Consider the following 26,106-nt stretch of genomic DNA (forward strand, 5'->3'; position numbering starts at 1 on the left):
AGGTTTTGAGAGACTTTCTTTTATAAATAATGGTCTCTTGTACATGATTTTAACTTTGATTTAAGTAATAAAATGTTGTCCAAATTTTGAGACACTTCTACTTATTCAAAGTTCTCCCTAAAGTTGTTTTCTTATTAGACAATTTTCTAAACTCCTCCTATAGTATTGACCAACCTCAAACTAAACATCACTTAAATTTACCATCATAATTTCCATTCCTTCTAAAATTTCTCCAATTCTCCATGCTTCCACAATATTATTCATCATCAGTAAAAGATATTCAAATAAAAAATAATGAAAAAGAGGTTCTACATTGAAGATGCAAACTAGGATTGCATAACTTTATATCTCAAAATTAAAACATTTTAGTACTTACATATATACTTTTAAATCCGTTCTAATGCAACTTGTTTAACGAAATTTGGTATCAGCATATGGAGTCAAACTCATTTTGACACCTCTAATTCCAATACACAACAAATTAGAACTAAAGAAACTAAAATTACATATAAGCTAAAGTATGAAAGCAAAAGGTGCCAAAATTTAAATCTTGATCCATATCACCTAGTATTGACATTTACAATTCCGTTGTTGACTATTGCAAATGCATACATAACCTTGCTTTTACAAACTTGAGTCAAATATAGCGAACCATGTCAGTCATTAATGTCACAATGCAACTGTCAGTGCAACTTAAAAACTTTGCATGACATCAAACAACCATCTCAAAGTCCCGACCACATACTGCTACTCAATTGCCAAGTTACAAAATTTTGTCTAAGATGATTAAATTATACGGTACACCCTAGTTATCACTTAGTTCTTGTGTGTCATGACTCCTCTTCAGCTTCTGCAGAAGCTATTTCTGAATCCAATTTGTTTATTACTTGCTCGCTTACATGCTTAGCCACAGATATCATATCAAGAATGATGCTAGGATCCAGCCCTACACCTCCACGTTTGGTTATACCACAGATGTAACCTTGCCTATTAACTGAGATTGAAACAGCAGAGCTCATTTGTGATTCCTCTTCTGATGTTGCATCCACAATATAGTGCCTCCCAACCTAGAAAGCAAAGATGGCATGAAGTTATCATAAATATGATCAATCTAAGTTAAGAAGTGGAAAAATGTGTGGAGCTAACCAGCCCAAACCTACCTAATGAAATACAAAGCTTGGTTTTAAATTTTGAGTCAAAATTAGACACAAGTATTTTCAACGAATTAATTCTGGTTCTTTGGGCTTAACTTGCAAAAAGCAGCCAAAAACTTGAAAAAAGGGGCTTTAACTGTTTTTTAGCTTCATTTAAGAGATTTGAATTGAATTCAGGTCTTTGTTTTGTTTGGCCTACTATGGCCAGCAACCCGATCAGGACTGATTGCCTAATTTGTCACCTTTAATTTAGGAAGACAAGATGACACTTGTATCTTACCTTAGTCAGTGTAACTATGACAGGGACTCCAGATGTGTCAAACTGCAGAAACTCCTCATCACTTACGTCAACTTCTGGTTGCTCATCATTTGATGTTCCAGCAGCAACTTGGACCCTTGGAATACCCGTATTACTCAAAGCAGCCTAAATGAATAATAGATGTTAGCTGCATTGTGGCATTTCCAGTTAATTCTGAAAATAGGTTTGCTTTATCAACATCATGATATTAAGGAAATCCATCTGGAAAACCGTCATGAAATTGATCGCAGATTTGTTAGGGGTATTATAAAGAATAAAGAAAACAAACTAGTAAGATGTTTTCAATAGTAGATTAATGAAACCAATAGAAAAAAGTTTTGGGCAAACCATTTTTAACAACTTCCATGATAAGACGGTTAAACCCCCCAAAGTCAAATATCATGTTTGTAACATCAATCGCTAAATTATGAGAATTGAACAAGAAAACTTAAGACTAAACATTGGTGAAAATTGACCTCACAATTAGAGGATGATGTCTGAAATGCTAATTATTTTAGCTAGAAATCCATCATGATCATCTTTTCAAGCATTTCTAGTAATCCGTTGATGTTTTACCTTAATGGCAGCACCAAGAGCATCCAGCAAATTTCCATCTGAACTAACAACAAGCCCATCAATGTACAGATCCCAACAAATTTTTCCTTCGACAATAATAAGGGACGAGAGATCAATTCCAGCACCTGAAAGGGGAAAAGCTAGAGTAAAGAGCTCAACAGCTATACTAAAGAGCGGCAAGAACTTGGAAAGGAAAGTATATGTTAGTAAGCATAATCTTCACTCTAGGGGGAAAATAGACCTGCTCCACTTTTACCACCCAAAAGACAGTCTTGAAGAGCATTTGACAGTTCTGCTGCCAACTCATCACCTCCTCTACCCTATATACAAACCAGAGAGAGATATGGAGTATCAAAAAAAGAATAGTTATTTTAAGCATTAAAAGGCATTTACAGAACAAAAATGATAAATAGAAAAGCAATATTAACAAACAGTCAAAACACTATTATTGAAGAAAATCTAAAGCTTATTAATCTAAAGCACTGTTTAACTTTAACTAAAGCTTTCAAGAATTTACTTATTTGTTTTTCTATCAATGTTCATGGTACTTTAAGATCAATAACATGAAGAAAACCATAATACATGGATGACTTCACTAAATAAAGAGAAGGAAAAAAGCAACAGAATATGAAACCTCAAAAGCTGGCTCTGCAGTTGAACTGCAATCAATATATATAGAGACTTTTCCTTTGTCAGGTAGCAATAAGCTTGGCCTTCCAAGCTCAGCCTGTACTTGTGTAGCCAATATATAATGTTTAGTAAAATAACCAATGTTTCTAAACAAATCGTTTATAGTATCAAACATAATAATATTACTACTTTCAAGTCAAGAAATACAATATCAGTCCGAACATTTAATTTTTAACCAACCTTAACACTGGCAATGACATCTGTAGCACCCATTCTGATTCTTGCTGAACCATTTGCCTACAATGCAGTTAGTTTATCAATTTAATGCACATCAGAATACCCTTCCAAATCCCAACTAATTAAAGCATTACCTGGGGAATCACTCCAGTTTCAACAGATATTGGTCGATATGCCAATCTTTTTCTACCATCACAACGAAGATCTTGAGCAATGCCACCTTGGATAAAATGCTTTTCTCCCAGTGATAAACCCACCATTCCTTCTCCTACAAATGCAAGAGTTTTGAGAAACTTTATGACTGTTGGAGATCCCACATCTACTAGAGATAAAGTCAATTTATAGTATATAACTGGAGGCAAACCTCATCTTAATAAGTAGATTTTGTAAGGTTGAGTTAGGCTTAAGCGCACTTTCTAAGATGGTATTAGAACCTATACTAGAAAGGTGTTGGGCCTCGTGTCATCTGCTATCGGTTTCACCCTTAGTCCCACACTCGAGATGTCCAATCCTCAGCGTAAGGGGAGGCGGGTGTTAAAGAACCCACATCAACTTAAGGATAAGGTCAAATTCACCGGAAAAGTTGTTGGAAAAGTCACTAGAAATTTCTGATAGTTGTCAGAAAATTTTGATAGCTTCAAGAGCCCCATGTTGATGAACAATTCTTTTGTGGAAGCAAAGCCTTCCTTAGATCAAGAGCTCTAATACAATGTGAGAAAAATTGAGAAGAAATATTCTCTTATACACTTATGTCTTTCGCACTCAGCAAATTGATTTATTTATAACAAAAGCGATTTGAAAGACAATATATAATAACTACCATTTTCAAGAAAACAATTAAATCATCACAACTTCCTAAAGGCATCTCCATTAAAGGGGTTATACCTTGGGTCATATGTTTAAAACTTGGATCTTATAAAACTCCTCCATTGGAATGAGCTGAGATATAACATGAAATTTAAAATATTGAGTCTTAAAAACAACCCTTCTCCAACAAGTTCAAAGAAAAATATTATTAAAATGGGGTCTTATAATGTGACATAGTGAGAGCCAAAAAAAATAATACTCCAAGGCTTCAAGCAATAACGCTTGCAATGGAGATAACCTAGGGTACATTGATCTATGCCCATGGTTATCAAAATCGTGAGTCTACACGTAAACTTTAACTTGCAGATGGAATCATTTTTTAGTGGGCTTGAGTAAACTCGAGCAAACTCAACTAAACTCGTGGAAAATCACGAGTTTAGAGGCAATTCAGCGAGCTCGGCTGGACATTAGAAATTACCCTACTATGACACTGAATTTGTTTGTTTCTAGCTTACGGTATATGCAAAATGCACCTAGGGAACAATTTCATGGTTCACTAGTTCTCTCTTGCACGTTTTTGTTTGTTTTGGGAGTAGATGTTGTGTTTGCCTATCGCACCAACAAATCTTTCTTGGTGCCTTCTCCACTCTTCTCCGTTTTGTGTTTTTTATTCTCCTCCACACTTTGCCATCTCACTACTCCCATTTCCTTTCTTTGCTACAGTTTTAGGGTTGGCGACACAACTTATTAGGGTTTTAGCTTTTTCATTTTTACTCCTCTCTTACTATGTTGGACTATTAGGCCTCCCTCTTGCTAATAATAATGATAATATTACAGTAAAAAATATAAAAAATTATTTATAGCATCATATAATATTAAATTATTATGTTATTTATAGGTATTTTAATATTTTTTATACAAAGTAAACTCTTATGAGTTTACAAAGCAACCACGAATTTACATAACTCTCGACTTTGACAACCTTGTTTATGCCAACATGAATTGAATTACTTGGAAAGATAATAAACATTAAATGTTCCTATTTCCAACACACAGACATGTTGCAGAGTGCGTCAATTGTCCCGTAATATAGGTCATGTTGGCCATGTCACAATAGAATCGTGGCGCTTAGGTTGTTACGTTCATAAGTAGAAAGAGTTGTGTCCTAACTATCAGCTATAGCTTTTCGTCTAATGGTAAGCGCTCGATCCAACAAAACATAGTCTCTTCCTATAAGCAGGTGATTAAAAAAACATATAGCTATGTGTTCTAACAGCTACTTTCTAACCCAAGAATTAGAGTTACTAGCCAAAACATATAATTGGTCTCCAACCATAAATTATAATAATGATTTAGTAGGGAAAGAGAAAGAAATAGAAATACAGAATAAGAAAGAGGGTAAGAGAGAAGAAAACAAAATAGAGGTATTGAGGGGAAAAAGAGAGAAACACATAGATCAAAGAATTGTGCACTGCCCTTCTATTATTATCATTCAGTCTCAGTCTACATTCAGTATGTCTAAAATAGATAGTCCTGCATTATTAATTGGCAGATATCCAACAGCTATTAGGAGTAACTAACTAACATTATTTTCTTATTTATGTTTACACATCACATAACCAATCAAATAGGTCCCAAATCAAAACTACCAAACAGATCCAATACCAAGGGACCTGAGTTTTGAGGAGCACTAGTATGTCACATTACAAGCACTCAATAATACAGAATACACTACTTATAAAGCCTGATTTTTCTTCAAAACTTTAATTTTAAATTAGAATGCCTGAAACCAATCATCATAATATTTACAAAGCATTTAAAGACGAAAATGGCTTTCCTAAGTAACCTCAAGAAAAAAATGAGGTGTTAGCAAAACTACAGCAGATAAAAAAAAAGGAAAAAGAGAAACCACCTTGAAAAAAGCATAACTAATAACAGAAAATATAAGCACTAACAAAACCACGTTATTGTCACAAGCATTCAAATTAACACAAAAATGTATAACATCTAGCATGCATTCCACTATATCAAACACTATAATTAAGCCCAATAACTGACATGTTAATGAATATAACATATTTCACATTGACTAAAACAGTCCCTCAGGAGCTATGATAATAAATCCAGCACACAGAATCCAGAAGTAATGGACCAACAAGGCAATGCAAAGGGAAATATCCCAAATGCTAATAAGCAAAAGAATAAAAAACTTTCTGGTTTTATATCTAATGGTGTGATCCTAACATCAAATTCACAGTGTAATCAATGGCATGACAGAAGGATTTGGGACCTCAAAGGACTGCCCCTTCTGTCAAACACATGCCCCAGATACTTTCTGGTTCAGGTGCCTATCTAACTAGCTAAAATAGCCAAAATAGTTCAGAAAGTAACTAGTAGGCGAGCTTTGAAACAGCTATTCAACTGAATCTGATGATTATTCTATTATTGAACATGTTGTCCAATATCTGCAGCTGTAACGAAGTTAGGGCCTAAGGTTTGCTTTAATCCCTACATAATACAAGCCTAAAAAGAAAATTAAATCTAGAAACACTGAGAACCACCACACCATGAACTTTCCATCCTCAGGCAACAGTAACTAACAATATGTTTGCCTAAAATGATATCAATTAAGAAAAACCCAGTTGATGGAAAATTAAAAATGGGAACTTAATTAACGAAGCAATTGAAAATCTGAAGGGTCGTAAGAACATGAGAAAAAGAAACCAAAGCAAGTGGGAATAGAGTTGAGGAAGCTCTTACCTTTGGTATTGAAATATGAGAATTTGGGGTCTCTAAATTGGTGGCTTGGGAGTTAGAAAAGTGAAAATGGAAACGGCTAGAAGACACAGTGAAGTGAGGCGCGCCAAGGTCACGACCACTGCAGCTTTGCCTTTGGCATGCCAATCACGCGTCTCTACTCAGTAGGGTAAGAAGCAGCTTCATCGGTTCTTTTTTTTTTTTCCTATGTTTTTTACTTTTTTTTATTTTATTTTTCTTAAATTGCAACTTTGATTGAAACTTTTTTCCAAAAAAAAAAACTTATTTGTCAAAAAAATTATAAAAACACATTAGAATTCGGTTTCCGATTGTCAAATTTTGAAATTATTTCTTTTACTTAAATAATATTCAACCAATAGAGTTAAATTTTATTTACAAAAAATAATCATATATATTATATTTAGAAGTAAAATTATAAAATATATTTATAAATACATCTTATTACTTATTTCAAGGAAAAAATATTTAAAAATAATAAATTTAAATTATATTTTTTTATTTTGCTTCAGTTTTAATATTAAAAAGTTTATTATTTACATGAAATAAATATATATAAAAAATCTAAATATTAATAGTTTTCTTACTAAATTTTTAAATAAATCATTAAATTTAAATTTTATGTATAATATATAAGTCATAATTACTTTAAAGAAAGAATAATTTAATTTTTAAATTGAACATCCCAAAAACACATCTAACTATTACAATACAAGTTCTACATATTTTTATACAAGCTTAGAGTTTTTCAAAACATTTCTAATACATTATTAGAGCTTATAGAAATACAAATATTTACAATATAAGTTTCAAAACAACATCCTAAAGCCTTCCAGACCCCCTGGCACACTTATATGATCATTTGCTCGTGTACATGGTACCGTCATCGCAGTTCACAACACACCAAGAAAAGCAATGGTAAGCTAGTGAAAATAAAATTTATAATATACAATTAAATCAAAAGAGAAAATCAAATTACATTGATCAATTTCTCAATTATTCAATTTCTCAATAAAGGATCTTTGGAGCAAAAATGAACTTACTCTGTTTAAAAATATGATCGGGTATAAATGTTCCTTAACTCTTCAACTACAACGTGGTGCGATAAGATTCTAAAATAGATGAAAATTGGGAGAGAAAATTAGGAGAGAATGAAGATAATAGAAGTTGGGAGAGATGGAGAAAGAAATAAGGAAGAAGAACTGACCGTGTTTCTTTCACGTTGTTACATTATCTCCAACTACAAAAAAATTTGTTCTCGAAAATGAATTTACCAATAAAGAGATTAGGGTATGATGTTCATATCTCCTCTTCAATTTCCCAAGTGGAATCTCCATAGATGAGATCCCACAATACTTTCACCATGAGAATACTTCTTCCACGATGTTGTTTCACTTGTGAATCTAAAATTTTGATTGGCTTCACTTCAAATGACAAATTTTGGAAAATATTGTGAATATGAGCTAAGGGAGGAGGCAAAGCAATTTCATAAGCCAAAGGACCTATTCTCTTGAGAATTTGATAAGGTCCTATGAATTTAGGAGTCAATTTCTTGGATTTGAGTGTTCTTCCTACACTAGTGAATGGTGTAACCCTCAAAAAGACATGCTCACCCACATAGAATTCTAAAGGTCTTCTTCTTTGATATGCATAAGATTTTTACCTGTTGAGAGATGTTTTCAATCTTTCCTGAATCATTTTTGACTTTCTCATTGGTTTGTTGTATTAATTCTGGTCCAATTAACACACTCTCACCATCCTGAAACCAGCACTGAGGTGTCTTGCACTTTCTTCCATACAATGCCTCAAAATGAGCCATTCTTATGCTAGCTTGGTCACTATTATTGTAAGTGAACTCTACCAAAGGTATCAGAGCGGTTCATCCTTAGGATAACATAAGGGTAGCATAAGGTATCAGAGTGGATTTATTATGTTTCTCCTACGTGTAGTACAACGATATTGAACTGGATCACCAACTTTATCCTCATAAGGTAGATGAATTGGAAGATGTTTCGTGGAATCAAAGAAGCTTGGTGAAAATATTTGTTCCAATTACCCAATAACATAGGAATAGTTTCTTACATAACTCTTAGGTGTTCAACATTTAGTGTTGTCGAACATAATTCTCTAAAGAAAAGACTAATTTCAATGAGAACTTTCCAAATTGATTTTGGTAATTCGTCATATGCAATTGGAAGCAATCGTTGCATGAACACATGACAATCATGACTTTTCCTGCCATGTAACTTGCCTTGATTAAGATCAACACATATACCCAAATTGGAAGCATATCCATCTGAAACTTTAGTTCTTTAACCCATTTAGAAATAGAAACTCTTTGGGATTTCGTAAATGCATATGTTGCTTTTGGTTTGATAACTTTTCCACCACCAATGTCTTTCAACTCTAGCTCTTTTCAATTGCATATTTGTTCTACATCCAATCGAGTCTTGTTTGTGTCCTTAGTTTTTCCTTTGATATCCATCATAGTGTCAAACACATTCATGAACACATTTCTCTCTGTGTGTGCATAACTTCAATATTGTGACGTAAAAGTTGAGTTTTCCAATATGGCAACCTCCATAATATACTTTGTTTCTTCCAATTATGTTTAATACCATATTGAGAAATATTTTGTTGTTCTTGTAATTCAATGCAAACTAGTATGTGTGCAACCCTACTCCAAATTTCAAGACTGGACAAACGTGGAGGAGGGGGATCGGTCTCAACAAACTTCTTCTTGAATGTCTTTTTATTCTTCCTAAATGGATGATCAGGTGAAAGAAACCGACGATGATAATTGAAAAAGGATATCTTGTGGCTATGACTAAGATAGAATGTCCTTGTTCTTTCCATGCATATAGGAAAAGCAAGTCTACCAGAAGTCGTCCAACCCGATAACATGCAATAAGCTAGAAAGTCATTAATTGTCCACATCAAAGTAGCTTTCATCATAAAATTTTGCCTTAGTGACACATCATAAGTCAATATCCCTTCAGTCCACAAGGTGCATAACTCATCTATAGGTGGTTGCAAGAAGACATCAATTTTATACTTTGAATTTGAAGGACCTAGTACTAAGACTGTCAAAAACATAAACTCCCTTTTCATGCACATGGAAGGTGGAAGGTTGTATGGTGTTAGGATAACTGGCCAACAAGAATAACTTTTTCCATACTACCCAAAATGATTAAACCCATATGCGCATAAACATAATCTGACATTTCTTGGGTCTTGACTAAAGTCTGGATGTATTCTATCATAATGCTTCCAAGCTTCCCCATCAGATGGATGAGACAAAATAGATGGGTCCCTTTGATTCTCACTATGACATCTGATGACTATTTTACAACAAGTGCACTGCGTTGTCAGAAGTAATAATTTGTCCCTAAGGACGGATATCGAACCCACAAGGAACAATTGAATATTCTAGTAAAAGATTCATTAAATATAAAACAGAATAATACAAGTTTGTTGAAAATTGTTATGATGACAATGATTAATAAGAAAACAAGTCAAAGAGTTTGTTGCTTCAATTGGAAAAATAAGGATTGAGTTTCATCTTTCCCAGTCTTTTGTATTTTGATTAGCATGACAATATTGTGTCCTTTGATTGATATTGATGCCTGTATAAAAATCATTTATATCGATTCCTTGCATAATTATAAAAACAACTTATCCTTAAGATCAGACATTGATAGCAATTAACATTTCAAATCTTTTCCTAGCATTCAAATATGTTATGTATTATCGTTTGGGTCAGAACCTTAGAAGTACTTTCCAATCAAATTTAAGATTCGAGATCATGGTAAACCAAGCATTACATAAAAAAACAATAATACTAATCAATCAAGAACATAATATTATGTTTAGGGGTGGCAAAGTGGGCTAGCCCGCCCCGCGTTTGGCTCGCAAAAATGCGGGGCGGGTTGGCCCACGCCGCAAAGTTATTGCGGGCTAGAATTCCCGACTCGCCCCGCATAAGAGCTGGCCTGCGGGTTTGCGGGACAACCCGCGTTCTTTTTTTTTTTTTACATTTTGTTCTTAAAAAATTGTCAAATTAAACCTATATAATTGTTACTATCAAACCTAAATTTTTTTTTCTCCCTTTTCAAACATAGTCAAACATCAAAACATTAAACATTAAGATAAATATCAAATATCACTATTCTTCTACTTCCAAAACATTAAAAATACCTAATTCCAAAACATTAAACATAAACATAAACATTAATTCAAAAACATTAAACATAAACATTATTGATATTCTTCCATTTCAATAACATTGGATGCCGCCTTAGAAAAATTTTCATCCATTTTTTTTCTTGCGGGTTAGCGGGCCAGCCCGCCCCGCCCCGTTGCTGGCCCGCGCGGGCCACGGGCTAATGCAGGACGGGCTAATGCCGGTTAGCGGGTTGAAAAGGTCAGTCTGCCTCTCGTTTTTTACCAGCGGGCCGCGGGCCGGTCCGCACGGCCCGCCCCGCTTTGCCATTCCTAATTATGTTTAGATATCACCTCAATACATAAGATTTTGAACAGATTACTCCCAACTCCAAAACGTAGAATTAGCCATACATGATGACTGTTACAAGCAAGTAGAGCAAGAGAAGAATATTCAGGATGTTTCTCCTTGACGACTACCTCCTCTAATGTTTCTCACATCTCCTATTCTCCCAATTGGGTTACAAGTCATTCAATGGTGTTTTCTTTTCAATTTTGCACACTAGGCTTGTGCCTCAAGCCCCCTATTTAACCTTTTTTTTTTTGGCTAAAGTGGATTCTTGCTCAAGCGAGATTGAGCTTGCTTGAGCGAGTAAAACGTCAAAAATGACCGATGCTGCTGGAGCACTCTCGCTTGAGTGAGAATGAGCTCGCTTGAGCGAGATGCTCTGATGATGAGTTGGGCTTTTGTGAGCTTTGTGCGTGTCGGGTCTTTCATCTCTCCCTTTTTAGCTTATATTAATCTCTTTTTGCCAAATCATCTCCATTCTCCTCTAGAATCCTGAAATTAACACAAAATTTGGAAATAAATCGTTCTTATTCAAATAATAATTGTAAAATATTTAAAAAGGTATAAATTCATAAATTAGAACTTATTTTATACTTATTTTAACAAATAATACTCATAAGTGCCTATATTTTAATATGAAATATTACTGAAATTTGGCACTTATCACCATCTCATATGAGGTATAGTGGCTATTGAAAAGTACAACCTTCTAAGTCTAGGAATGATGGAAAAGTACCACATTTTCTTAACAATTTTTCTTTTCAATTCGCCTCCTAGTGATTGTCTTATATCGCTCCATTCCACAAACAAAGCAATTAGTTATACTTTTATGACATATTTTCCTGTAATACAAACATGCATCCTTTTGGACAACAATCAATTTTCGTACAATCCAAACCCAATTTTTCCACCGACTTATTAGCTTGGAAAAAATTATTAACCATTGAATGATCTCTAGGCATAATCTCCCCCATAAGTTGGATCATTATATTGAAACATCCTTCAAACATATTATAGTCAAATTTCAAGCTTAGAGCTTCCAAAGAAGCTGACAATTCTGACTAATTCTCACATCCTTCCCACAAGGGTGCTTGTGTAGCAGCAATTATGTCAAAAAAAAAATTGAGTTTTAGGATCAAGCTTTTCCTCCATGTACTCAGATCCAACAACACTATCTGGTTGCATGCAATGTGTATTTGAGGGCGACCCGACATGATCCATTATCATTTGATGGAAACAACCTAATTCTTTTATTTGCTCACATGTCCATAACCTGAACTACCAACATCCACTGGGGGAATTGTGGCAATTCCTCACCATGATTTGTCCACCAGTAATAATTAGGCATGAATCTCTCTTGATACAAATCCCACCAAACTTGATCCACATACTTGAAAGCTTTACAACTACATTTAACACAAGGATATCTTAACATTTCACCTTTTTCTTGAAACTTTTCTTGACTAATAAGTAGGAACTCATACACTCCTTCTCTAAATTCATCTATCAGATGTTAATCTTTTATTCATCCACTTTCTACCTTCAAGGACTACTACAAATTCCTTATACAATTTGTCCTTATACAATTTGTAAGGTTGTATAATTTTTAAAAGAATTTGTAAGGTTTCCTCCAATAAAATCAAGTAAACTTGTCAAAAATCCTAAAGTACGATGTTGGGTCTGCACTTTGCAGAATAAGAAACTTAATACGGTGCTTTGAGTCACATAGTGTTCTCATTTAATAGACTTGGACTGTATTTTTGAGTTAGAATTTATCTTAGAATACATTAAATAAAATATATTTATTTTTTAAGATTGAAAATTTGGTGAGAGAGAGAAAACAGGACACTTTAATAGAGAGAGTAAAAAATACAAACATGAAAAGAATTGGTGCTTTCTTAACAATGTCCAAGTACCTTTCTTAGGTCACTTTGAAACTGATATTGGAATAAGGTGTTTCTATCTATATATTCTCCTATACACAATATGAAGTATAACAATATGATATATACAACAATATTTATGAGAGTAGAAAAATATATAATGTTCCACTCACTCTTATTCCATGCATCAATCAAATTAAAAATAGATTAAAGAAACATGTTAAATCGTAGTTTTTCTCCATAAAAATATATAAAAAAAACAATTTCATGCACGCTTCGAAGAAATATGATATTAAATATGAAAAAAAATAAAAAAAAAAAAAAAATATATATATATATATATATATATATATTTGTTCTACTTCATATTTGAAGCTTGCACTTAGATATGTGAAATCCTCTACTCAGAAAAAAAGCCTATCCAGACTTTATGAAAGAAAGCCTGCACTTATTGATCAATGAAATCAAGCTTTCTTTTCTTTTGCCTTAATTTGAGTGTTTTTTTTTTCTCTCCTTTATTTTTTTTTACCATTACTTTTTCTCTTTCTCCTGTGTTGGCCTTTGTTTGTTTCTTTTTGGTGAGAGAAAAGGGAACACCTATAAGGCACTAATACTGTCTGATTTATGATTACTGTTATTTATTTACGAGGTTTAAAGTAATTTTTCACATTTTTTTTTAAAAAAAACAGACTTGGTATGTGTTAAGCTACATTTTAAATAATCTCAATCAATGAATTTTTAATATTTTTATATACCATAATATAAATTAATACTATTTATTTTAAAATAGATTAGTTATTGCTTGGGTCTGATCAGTATGAGATGGATTAAAGAGATTTGGACTAGAGTACTTATGCATGCACGTGTATGTTTGTCTTCAGGATCATCAAATCTTAGCATATCTTCCGGAGGTAAAAAATTCAAATTACAAAATTCAACCCATAATTATCCATATTTATATTATTTAATTCATTTAAATAGATTTAATTTAAATCCAAATCTATATTTTTGGATTTTAAATCCAATTCATTTAATTGGATAAAGATTAGATATAGATATGATACATTTTTGGATTATCGAAATTGTATTTTGGGATGGATTTTGATTTGGTCTTATCCTAGTTAAGTCAAGACAATCCAACCGATGTCGAGGCGAGCGGGCCCAAACCGATGTCTAACCGAGCAGTCTCGGGCCCATATCAAGCCGAGTAGTGCCGAGTCAATTTCGAGCCAAGCTCGCCCGGGTCGTTGTCAAGCCGAGCATTCATGAGTCGATGTCCAGTCGAGCTGGCCCAAGCCGATATCAAGTCAGCAAGCCCGGGCTAATGTCGAGTTGCCGGGCCAGCACCGATGTTGAGCCGAACGGGCCAAGCCAATGTCGAGCTTAGCAAGTCCGGACCGATGTCAAGCCGAACGGGCCCGAGCCAATGTTGAGTCTCTCGGGGCCAGGCCGATGTCGAGTGGAATGAGCCCGGGCCGATGTTGAGTTGATTGGGCCTGGGCTAATGTTGAGTCGACCGGGCCTGAGCCAATGTTGAGCCGACCGGGCCTGAGCCAATGTCGAGTCTCCCGGGCTCCGGCCAATGTCCAGCCGAACGGGCTCGGGTCGATGTCGAGTGGTGTGGGCCCGAGTCGATGTCAAGTCGATTGAGCCCTAGCCGATGTCAAGCCGAACGAGCCCGAACTGATGTCGAGTCTCCTGGACCCGGGCCGATGTTGAATCGATTGGGCCCAGGCCAATGTCGAGCCAAGCCGGCTCGAGCTAATGTCTAGTCTCTCGGGCACGGGCCGATGTCAAGTGGAGTGGGCCTGGGTCTATGTCGAGTCGATTGTGCCCTTACCAATGTCGAGCCGAGAGGGCCCGGGCCGATGTCAAGCCGAGCGTGCCCGAGCCGATGTTGACTTTTCTGGGCTCAGACCGATGTCGAGTCCTCCGGGCCCGAACCGATGTCGAGGGGTTCGGGTTCAGGCCGATGTCGAGTCGTCCGGGCTTGAGCCGATATCGAGTGGAGCGGGCCAGGCTGATGTCGAGTGGAATGGGCCCGGGCCGATGTCGAGTAGAGTGAGCCTGGGTCTATGTCGAGTTGAATGGGCCCCGACCAATGTCGAGCTAAGCGGGCCCGGGTCGATGTCCAGCCGAGCGGGCCCGAGCCGATGTCGAGTCGTCCGGGTTCAGGCCGATGTCGAGTCGTCCGGGTTCAGGCCGATGTCGAGTCGTCCGGGTTCAGGCCGATGTCGAGTCGTCCAGACTCGAGCCGATGTCGAGTGGAGCAGGCTCGGGTTGATGTTGAGTCGATTGGCCCTGGCTAATGTCGAGCCGAGTGTGCCCGGGTCGATGTTAGGTCGAGCGGACCCGAGCCGATGTCGAGTCGTCCGAGCTCAGACTGATGTCGAATCGAGTTGGTCCGCGTTCAGATTGATTCGACTTAGACCTGATTCGAGCCAAGTTAATTTGTGTTCGTATCAAAATGGATTTAAAGTAATTGACAAAGTAAATTTAATCTAATTAACAAAATGAATTGAATTTAGATTTAATCCATGAATTTAAAAAAATTCATTTGATATAATTAAAATGAATATGAATTTTAAATTCAATCAATTTATTTGAATTTGGATTGGATATATTATAACATATTATTGTTAATTTAAATTCTCTTTAAAATCATTAGCTAAAAGGAATTAGATAAGGTTAGCATATGCATAAAAATAACTTTCAAACTTTGAGAGTCTAACACAAAAAGTTAAATATATTAATTGGACACCAACTTAATCCTCTGGAAAGTACAATTATTATCACTTATTACTTTAATTTTACAATTAACTAAGTATATATAATAAAATAATATTGTATTCTCACCCAGATCAAATACACTAAGATAAACTCAGCTATTTTAATATTTCCCACTAATACTCCTAAAAATATATTATTGAATAATAAATTTTGTAAAATAATAATAGTTGAATGAGACTCTGTGTAATTAAATATATATAAAAATAATCTATCTTCGTAAACTTTTTAGAGATAGGGGTGCAAAATTGTGAACATAACTTAAGATTATGAAATCAATATTGTTTTAATTAATTTTATACTCAAATTTTTCTTCTTGAATTCTTTTCTTATAATTCCATTTTTACTTGGTTCTTGTAGTTAGAAGTTGTTAACTAGCTAATAGTTGTTGTTATCCTTAACAAAAAGTTTAATGTTAGAGAAATCACGTAATCAAAAGTGTTACTTAAGAGATTAAGAAAAAATTAAGATTAAAATATATAACACTAAATGAATTTATGTCACATTTAAGCATTTATTTAATTGGACCGACCCAAACTAAATTAGGAAAGTGTCAGGTGTCTCCCATTGAACTAACTTTCTTTTCTTCTACCTATGACATACATCACATGACTTGTTGATCATCATGTGTTGACTCAAAAGAAAAACATACCAAATCCCAAATGGACCAAACAAGAACATTTCACTTTTCATTATTTGTTCACAAACATCTTTCATTAAACTCCATGGTCCCTGTTCATGTGCAGAATGCACAAAAGCTTCTATAAAAACTTCCAACAAACATCACACATTCCATTCCCAAGTCAACGTATCCCACCATATTCATTCATCAGAGGTTCAGTATTTTATCTTATTTGGTTTTGTGTTTTGGGTCAAAAAGAGAAAGCTAGAAGATAATGGGTTCAATATCTGAAACTGTTTGCGTCATCGGAGCTTCTGGTTTCATGGTTCATGGCTTGTTATGAGACTCATTGAGCGTGGCTACATCGTTCGAGCCACTGTTCGTGATCCAGCTCCCATTCTTAAATTATTTTCAACTTTTAATCCCTAACTTGTTTATAATGTTTCATCACTTCAAACATACATAAATTTCATTACTTATACTTAAAACTAGTTAAATAAAAACATAACTAGTTAACTCTATATTCTAAGTCTAAATAATTTTCAAATAAAAAAATTGCAATGAAAGAAGCACATCTACATGGTCTTTCTACCGCTGTATGCTCTTCCGTGTCGCCACCAACCACTAAAAAAAAAGTTTTATTATTGCTGGGTCAAAAATGGAGGCTAAGTATGAAAAACCTACACAAAAGGGTGATTATCGTCGGCATAGTGTTAATAAGAATTTTGAAGCTAATATATTCGACGTAAAGATATATTGGCGGGTGTGGGCGACACATGACGGGTGTTTTTTGCGTAGGTGAAGCGTGGACTTAGCCTACAAGGAGTTTAGAAATTTATAAAAAAATGTGAGTTTGACCCATGTTAAGCCCACACAAAATTATATTAGCGTTGACTAAGCCTTCAAAATGTCCAAGTAGTTATAAAAAAAATGTGAGTTTGACCCACGCTAAGCCCACACAAAATTATATTAGCGTGGGCCAAGTCCAAGTAGTTATAAAAAATTGTGAGTTTGACCCACGCTAAGCCCACACAAAATTATATTAGTGTGGGCCAAGTCTTCAAAATGTCCAAGTAGAGTGAGTTTAGCTACGAGACAATTAGCGTAGGCTAAACCTTCATGTTGGCCACAAATTAATGTGGGCTTAGCCTTCAAAATATTTTTTATATTTTTTATTTGAAAAAGTGTAGGCTTAGCCTGCAAGCACACAAAGAATTTAAGTTTGAAATATATTTTTATTGAAATAAATCAATTTTAAATTTCTCCACTTCTCTTTTTCTTATTGCATTTATCCTATTTTTTACCTATTTCATTTTTTTCAATATAATTATTCAAGATAAAATTATTTTAGGAAGCAATCTAATATGAAGAAATGTTTTTCTTACTAAAAAAATTTTATTTATAACTTTTTCTTTATACTTTTTACTTGTCTTGAAAATTGAATATTGTTTTTAAAATGAGAAAGAAAAAAATATTTTTTAATAGGAACAAGGAAAAGAACAAGAAAAATTATTTTCTAATACAAGACCCACGATAATAAACTTGGAATTTTGTACAAAAATACAAAGGTAGAAACGTGATATTTGTGGTTTTTGATTGATATTTTGATTGAAATTGAACTAAAGTTACTTTAATTAACTAAGGTTGAGCTGGTAGATACCAAGACAAGCTTACCTTCACACTCTTCAAAATACCAAGAAAAACAGAAAACACGTTTTAAAAAATAGTAACTTGATGACAAACAGAAGTTGAGCTACTATATAAGGTTCCAAGAAACTTCTACTTTCTGATCATGTCAACCTAGAGAAGTTAAATCTTAAACAGTTTGAAACCTTTCTTGTTTTAACATAACAAGAAAGAGCCTAAAACTAAAAAGATCATCTACATAACAGATGACTACAAACATTCCCAAAGAACAAGGACACACACTCAAACAAACTATGCTTAACACCCTGCTACTAAACCTAAAAACAACAATGCCTAGGCTCCAAAAAGAACATCAAAAGCACTTTAACTGCAGCAAAAACAGAATCAAAACAACACCAAACTAGCACCAAAACTGTAGCATAAACCAACATTTATACAACATAAAACCAGCTAAAAAAAGTACCAAAACTGCAGCAAAAAACCAGCATTTGCACATCATAAAACCAGCACCAAAACTGCAGCAGAAAACCAACATTTATACAACATAAAACCAAAAAAAAGCAGTACCAAAACTGCAGCAGCAAACCAGCATTTGTACAACATAAAAACATCGACCTCTACTCTTGTCAGAAACTGTAATTAATTTAGCTAAGTAAATAGAATTTTCCTCCTCACATAAGCATTTCTAAGAAAATTTATGTTCCATCAACTCCCAATAAACACTAGTTTCCTTACAGACATCACCAGTAAAAAATGTGGTCATGGGCAACACAACCACTTCCCCAACTTCTAAAGTTCACTTATAGAACTAGATTTATCTCCACTACATCTTGTAAATTTTCTTTTCATCTTTCCTACCAGTATTGCCCAACTGAAAACATAAAAATAGGTTGAAAGAGTTGCTTGTCAATTTTGACCTTTCCTAAGACATAATCATTGTTAACCGTTCAAAGCATTTCTTATCCTCAGAGGGAGGAACTAAGTTAGAAAGCAATAAAATATGAGAAACTATATGTAATTTTAATGGAAGAGTAATTTTGTCATTTGAACATAATTTTTATCATATCTTACCATTATTTGGTCCATGTTGAATACAGGAAAAGGTAACATAATTTAGTTATCTAATTATTTGAGGTGCACCAAACATTCGACTGGCTTAAGCTTATCTTGCTTGGATTCTATCATATTCATATCGTAAGTTGTTTTTATCCCAGTATCATCCTATCATACCTTAACAACACTATACCACATGTAGATAATTAATAATCCACAAAAAATATGTAACAGGAAACCAACAAAAAGTTACCTTGGAGAACAAGGTATCCCATGCTTTAGCATCACTCGTTTCATTGAGGTAACCTTTGAAACTGGGACTTTCCCATGTGAGCATTGGACAAACGAGTTGTCAAGAGGGCTGCATATACCTTGCAAAGTAAGCCTCCTATAAAATATTAATACATCAATTAACCTGACTCTAATAATTGTTTAAAAGGAAAAACACTAACACTGGAATAATGTTGTTAGCCCACTGGCAAAGCCATTCGCTAGAAATCCAATAAAATGGTTTTTCCAGTGGTTGAACAAGAGCTTTAGCTAAAACAGATCGAACCTCCTGTCTCCTTCCAGTAATACGACCCAATTCCAACTTTTTCTTGTTATTGTACTCCTGACAAGCTTCATCATATGAGGCATTGAAATTTTGAATTCATTACAAAGATGAGATGCAAGAGAAGCACCATTTTGCAAAGCAACTTCTACACCCTCTCTTTCATCATGCTTAGGACCACAAATTACACTCCCAATTTCACCAACATTTTTTGTATGTTTAAGATGGTACATCAACATGTACGCATCACTAGACAAAAATGTCTCCACAAGTGAAGATTTTGAATGAGAGGCATGCAAACCATTTCCATTACTGTCAGCTACTATCGCTTGAGAACAATTAGAATGAATTGCATCAGTCTTGATGGATTTAGAGGTAGAATTTGAAGACCCTTCGCCAAATGGATGACAACCCAAATTAGTAACATGCTCATCATCAAATTCCCACCATTGCCCAGTGTTTACATCCTTAATATGAGCAATGTAATGACAACTATTAGCACTGTGAATCAGTACAGCTGACAAGTCATACACCAAGTCAAACTGAGACAGCTCAGACATTCTATGCCGCATATCAAGTTCAACAGGAAACGAGAAAGCAGAAGAAATTTTCTTCTTTGTTATAGTCTATCAACACAAATAATACACAAATACACTATCAGAACACAAATGAATGGTAAAGAAAATCAAACATTGCAGCATATATAGGGAAACACCATTAAAAAACCACTATTTTAAGAAAGAAACATGACAAATCATGCTCCATTTCTTGAAAGATGAAGATCTGTTATGCTTCATCCGAATGTAAATGGATCTCTTAGAAATTTTGAGCAACTATGAATGACCCTCCCAAGGATATATTTTTCTATGAAAATATGCATGCTTCACTAAACTATTTTTATAATACCTTCAGCTTAAAAATTTCAGAAGATGAAATAAGCTTTGAACTATGAAGCAAAGACACCTCTCCTTCTTGAAGTGCAATATTGCCAAATACATTTTCAACAGTTACTCCTCGCTAGCACCTCCACTATGAAGGACATCAAACTACTAATGTCTTCTCACCTCTTCTAGTAAAGCTCATTATCATAGGAAAAAAATAGTTGATTTGGAAAGGTGAATATACCTTTTCTTCTAAGTTATAATTTCATCTTATTGAGATTCTTTTATAAAGAGACAGTTCTTTCATTGCAAAATAATGAGTACTCACTAATATTCTTTTGAGGCTTACTATTATAAGAAGATGAATATACAAGGAGTAAGTATTGATTATCACTTTAGATTCTATGTACACTATTCATTTCATTTGAGTTTATCTCTCTCTATATATACATACATGGGGATATATATATATATATATATATATATATATATATATATATATATGCAGTGTCTTAGTGTCATTTTATAAATTAGTCTTTTCAATGTGTCTGTCAAAGTCTATTTCATAGGTTTTGAAAATCCTTTAGGCTTTGGAACATGATCAAATTAAAATGGAAAAAGTGTAGCTCATAAAGGGATGAGGACGTATGATAGAACAAGACAACCTTCTATTAAATATGTGTAATGAATTGTTGGCTAAGTCTCCTTGATGGATCAAGTCGTTCATACATCCATCTTCGATCCATTTTTCTGCATAGAATATATGTATATAGTAATGATGAAATTATTAGCCAATATAACACCGCTCTATGAGTAGTGATATATAAGAATTATCAAACAAAACTATCATACCATATCACAATTGTGTGAAATCAGTTTTGACTTGTAAAGTGATTTTCAACTCAAAATATTTGTGATAAAAAAGTACCTACTAAGCTTAAAGGAAAGTTTTAGACCAGTTGTACTCTATGGAAGTGATTGTGATCATATTGCTCAATGACCACTTGTACTCTATAGAAGTGAGTCTTATCACATTGCTCTATGACTTGTTATATACTCTATGGAAGAGAATGTTGGAGTTTAAAGCCTCAAAGAGGAAACTATGGAATGACAGTATAAGAGTTAATAAAAAATGACAAAAAATTGATTAACAATTAGGCGAGTTTAATGATTAATGTAAACTAAATACACTTTAGATTTTCTCAAATTATCAATTAAATTCTCAGCAGAAAAAAGTACCAGTTCAATAAAACTGAAAGTCCCCTTTCCATGATCATTGACAAGGAAAACAGAACCTAAAAAGCAAGGCATCGCTCGTTGCTGGAACGGGAGTCACTCTGCATTGCACGAACAGAAACAAACCTGAAAAAAAAATAGGAACACATACATCATCATATTTACGAGTACTGATAGCAGCTACTTACAATGGACAAATAAAGCTAAACGGAGGCCTGCACGTGCAAGAAAAACAAAATAGACACAAACGTAAGAAAATAAGAACTAAGAAAACTAAAACAGAACGGTTACATTTGGTTGATCATAGCTAAATTTTGAAATAACTAGCAATGAAGAAAAGAGAAAGTGTTGGATTTACCATGAAAGGAGGGTGAATGAGTTGGTTAAGAGAGTGTAAAATGGTTCTTCCCAACCCATTGTTTGTTAATTTCAATCTCTATTTTTTTCTTCTTCAACCCAAATCCAACAAAGAAAGAACTTAAAGGGGAAGCAACAACTTCCAACGTAGTTTAGAAGGCGAAGACCAAAAGTCAATTTAATCACTGCTCTTTTTTACCTTCTATCTCTCTTTGTTTCCACATAAACCAATGAAAAAAAGAGTTAGGAAAAGACACGAAAAAATTAAACCTCTATCAACCCTTTTAATGCTGCAGAAATTTACTCCAAGAAAAAAGTGCATCATCATTATATAAATATTCCTAAGTGCATACATTCGCCATCGCAAATTAAAAAAAAGACAAATGCATGCATAGGTCTGAATCATTGAAGCACATATCCTAAGTGAGGACATGAACACACCAAACACATCAACTCTACAAATACAAACAATGCTCACACTTCCACCACTTGTATAGTAACTACAAACTAAATTATTTCACATGTAGAATTTAGGAAGCAACATGCAAAAATAGACAGAGAATAGAGGGAAGATGACAAAGAATAGGTTTGAAATCCGTGAAAGGTAGGTATTGAGATGTGTGTAGAAAGTGAGATTCCTCTTCTTTTGTAGTTTGTCTCATTGCTTAACTACAACCATGGAGTGGCTAGGTAGCAGCTACTACAAACCTAGAATACCAGCCCACATAGCTACCAAAAACCGTCCCACACAACAACCAAAACCAGAACCCCAACCATCCCAACTAGCAACTACAAAACACCAAAAACAGGATAATATACACCCTATTACTCACCAGAAGCATTGTTGAGACCTACTGCAATTCAATACCCCTTACTGACTAACTTTGGTATTCCCCTTCAGACAGCTTTTGGTCTTCCATCATCTCCATCCATCCACAAAAATCGTCCCACACAGCAACCAAAACCAAAACCCCAACCATCCCAACTAGCAACTACAAAACACCAAAAACAGGATAATATACACCCTATTACTCACTAGAAGCATTGTTGACACCTACTGCAATTCAATACCCCTTACTGACTAACTTTGGTCTTCCCCTTCAGTCAGCTTTTGGTCTTCCATCATCTCCATCCATCCACAATACCTTCACATCACCTTCAACACAAATAGATACCTTGCATATATAATGTGTTGAATAATGTTTTCAGCAATCGTGGCTGACCTAAAATCTCACACTAACTATCTACTAAACTCCTCATACCAATAAGTTAACCCTAATGGGTTTTGAGATTTGAATTCTTATCCTCTTAAAGTTGAATTTCATTTCAAGGTCTGCTACACATGTGCAATATTCATGCTTTCGTAAAGAACATTTTAATGCTTAACATATAAATCTTAAGCTTATGCGATATGTGTTGTAGCATTACGTAAATTTGTGGAGATAAACCGAAAGCAAAGCAGGGTGACAGTGAATGGTTGTGTTGATACAAAAAAGGTGTTGAATAGGGTAAAGAGAACTGGGAAGAAAAGAGCTGTGGTGACATATCCTCATGCCTCTGGGGTGTATGACAAAAGGGCACCCTCTGGCTATGTTCGAAACATGATATCATTTACACCTTCTGCTGAGACAGAAGAGAAATTCATGTCCCTTTTCAGTGAAGACAACGTAAATGCATGCTCCATCATGTAATATATAATGTAAGCAACAATTAATATCTGACACAAAGGAGAAATTATTAGCTGCTATCATACAACTGAATTTCCACCACTCTTTACTTGACAACATGAACATCTTTTCAATTTACATATATAATAATTTGTGATCTTATAGGGCTCTTGTTATCATAGATATCTAGCAGCTTTTTCTTTACACTTGGTGCTTGGAAGTGTGATGGAGAAGGGTCAATGAATGAATGAATGTATAGTACACACACCCTTTTTCTACTTTTGTGAATGTGCTTTGGGACAAAAACTATGAATTGCCATGGTAGCTAGCTATCGTCAATTATTGAAACTTCGTGGAAACTGAAAAACGCTGGAGTGCAATCAAACTTTAGAAGGTATATTAAAATAGCAGAAATCATTTTCAAAAGGTGTTGAGGGGAATTTGATTCTTGCTGCCTACCACAGACAATTCAAATAACGCAAAGGACCACTGTTACTCCTAACTCCCTCAGTAATCCAATGTGTATTCACTTATACCCTTTTTACACAAATTATTCGTAACATGTCAGGTAAAGGACTATTTGTATTCGGTGGTCAATAACATAATGACATTAGAGATTCAACTATGCTTTCACTACTAGAAAACTAAGGACCATCCTGCTAAAATCCACTTAAAGGACCATCTTGCTAAAATCCAACCTCACAAAGCTAAGATATTCACAGTCCTCTATCAATGACCTACAAAGAACTTGACATCAAAATCATTCGAGAACTTAGCGTCCTCTTAAATCAACATGTAAGAAGAAAAATCATCCTAGGGTTACACAAATCAGCATCATAATTGTAAGAAAAAACATGTATATGGGAAACCTACATCAAGAACCTAGGGTTACTCATTAATGGTCGTCAAAGAAGAAGAAGGAATGGAGGAAGAAATGTGAAACTCACCGTTCACGGCCTCACGTTCAAGTCTAAGCACGGTCATGGTCAAAGAAGAAGAAGGAGTGGAGGATGAATGTTCACGGTCGCACGTTCACGGTCGAAGCACGGTCACCGTCACGGAGTTTTGTGGAGTGGAGGAGGAAGAAGAAGAAGGAGTGGAGAAAGAAATGTTCGCTCAGCAGTTTTGTGGGCTCTCTAGCTCATATTCAAGTTCAACACCTTTCAACAACTAGAATTTTTGAAATAAATTAATTATAATTTTATTATTTTTAATTTTAAAATCATAGCGTGGGTTGAACCTTCAAAACGTTTAAGTAGCGGGTGTTGAACCAAGTGGTGTTCAAGCTTTGAAGAATCCAAAACCCTTTGAAGGGTGTTGAAGGCTAGGCTGTGCTTGCTGTTGCTGACTTGTCTTAGATAGGATCTGGGGTAGATTAAGTTTTGTAATCCACTCTTGATTGAATCCAAAGCATAGGCATTCTCAATCTTTTTAAAAAGAAAAGTGTTTTTTAAACTAAGTGAAAAACAACCGATTGTTTTGTCGAAACAACCGATTGTTTTATACTTAGGTGTTTTTAGAAAAGATTGAAAACTGTTTTTCAAATGGTTGAGTTGTTAAAACCAAAACAATCGATTGATTCGAGGAAACAACCGATTGTTTGTTTTGGTACCATAACAGAAAAATGGTTTTTGTTTTGACTGAGCTTTAAATGTTTTCTAACTGTTTACGCTCCAGTTTTTAATGCTTTGACCAATCTTTAAATGCAATTAATAGTTTATTAAGATTTGATAACAAACAACTGTTGGAGATGGATGAAGCTCATCTCAACCTTGCATTAGTGTGTTTGATGTAGTCTTTAGCTAGTTTGCTTTGAAGGTTGCAATGTATCTTAGATGATTCTGTATTTTAGGTTTGTGTATATTCAAGGTTGCCTTTTGCTGCATGACCCATCCTAGATGACAAATCAAGGTAGTAAGATCAAGCTCATGATCTGATTAAATGGTTTTGGAAAAGCTTTTTAAAGTTTTCTTAAATGGTTTGATTCAGTACAAAAATAAATCTGTTTTATTGAGAAACAATCGGTTTATTTCTACTCTGTTAAAGGCTTTTCGAAATTCTGTTAGGGCACCAAAGGTAAAGCTCAGTCTATTATTTCAGTTAAGCTAGCTGGCAGTTTTGTTAACATTTAACCTGTTGTTTCTTTAACTGCTCTGAAACTGTTTTTTAAAAAGTGGTTAGAAACTGTTCTCTATAAAATAAAATGCCCTTCTCACGTAAAGGAATGCTGAACAATCATAGTTTCAACAGAGATACAACATTTCGGGTGTGAAAAAGAGGATCAAATAGGTTTTGCAAAGGTTTTTCAAAAGAAAAAATACATGTGAGTTTGTTCTTGAAGAACCTTGTGCTGGTTGAAGGTGTTGGTACTGTCTTGGAGCAAATAGAACAATTGGTTTATGTTCTTGCAACACAATTTCAGGTGTAGTCTTT

The 26,106-nt window shown here is 34.6% G+C and overlaps 2 protein-coding genes and 1 pseudogene across 3 annotated transcripts; 1 reads left to right on the forward strand and 2 right to left on the reverse strand.

The window, feature by feature from the left end:
- Positions 1-534: 534 nt before the first annotated feature.
- On the reverse strand, positions 535-6,668 carry LOC137837324 (uncharacterized). Of its 2 annotated transcripts, XM_068646303.2 has the most exons (8): positions 6,463-6,668; positions 3,030-3,163; positions 2,899-2,955; positions 2,663-2,755; positions 2,270-2,348; positions 2,029-2,153; positions 1,435-1,578; positions 535-1,067 (listed from the first exon to the last, which is right to left on the reverse strand). In XM_068646303.2, the coding sequence occupies exons 2-8, from the start codon at positions 3,153-3,155 to the stop codon at positions 831-833; spliced, it is 861 nt and encodes a 286-aa protein (XP_068502404.1). In that variant the 5' UTR covers positions 3,156-3,163; positions 6,463-6,668; the 3' UTR covers positions 535-830. The 2 variants fall into 2 exon arrangements, with proteins under 2 accessions (XP_068502404.1, XP_090157626.1); XM_090301500.1 differs by lacking the exon at positions 2,663-2,755.
- A 5,146-nt stretch (positions 6,669-11,814) lies between these two features.
- LOC150027927 (uncharacterized) lies at positions 11,815-23,138 on the reverse strand (annotated as a pseudogene).
- Positions 23,139-23,284: 146 nt separating this feature from the next.
- On the forward strand, positions 23,285-23,697 carry LOC137838317 (heavy metal-associated isoprenylated plant protein 21). The gene is made up of 2 exons (XM_068647566.2): positions 23,285-23,288; positions 23,429-23,697. Exons 1-2 carry the CDS (start codon positions 23,285-23,287, stop codon positions 23,695-23,697), a joined length of 273 nt encoding a protein of 90 aa, XP_068503667.2.
- Positions 23,698-26,106: the final 2,409 nt, after the last annotated feature.

Source organism: Phaseolus vulgaris, chromosome 4 (genome assembly GCF_051622355.1).
Source record: "Phaseolus vulgaris cultivar YP4 chromosome 4, ASM5162235v1, whole genome shotgun sequence".
Classification (NCBI taxonomy): Eukaryota; Viridiplantae; Streptophyta; class Magnoliopsida; order Fabales; family Fabaceae; genus Phaseolus; species Phaseolus vulgaris.

Excerpts from the sequence above, each read along its gene's own strand:
- LOC137837324 (XM_068646303.2), bottom strand. The coding sequence starts at position 3,155 with ATGGTGGGTTTATCACTGGGAGAAAAGCATTTTATCCAAGGTGGCATT. Across the intron at positions 2,956-3,029 it reads AAACTGGAGTGATTCCCCAG|GCAAATGGTTCAGCAAGAAT; the intron begins GTAATGCTTTAA and ends ACTGCATTGTAG. Across the intron at positions 1,068-1,434 it reads TCATAGTTACACTGACTAAG|GTTGGGAGGCACTATATTGT; the intron begins GTAAGATACAAG and ends TTTGCTTTCTAG.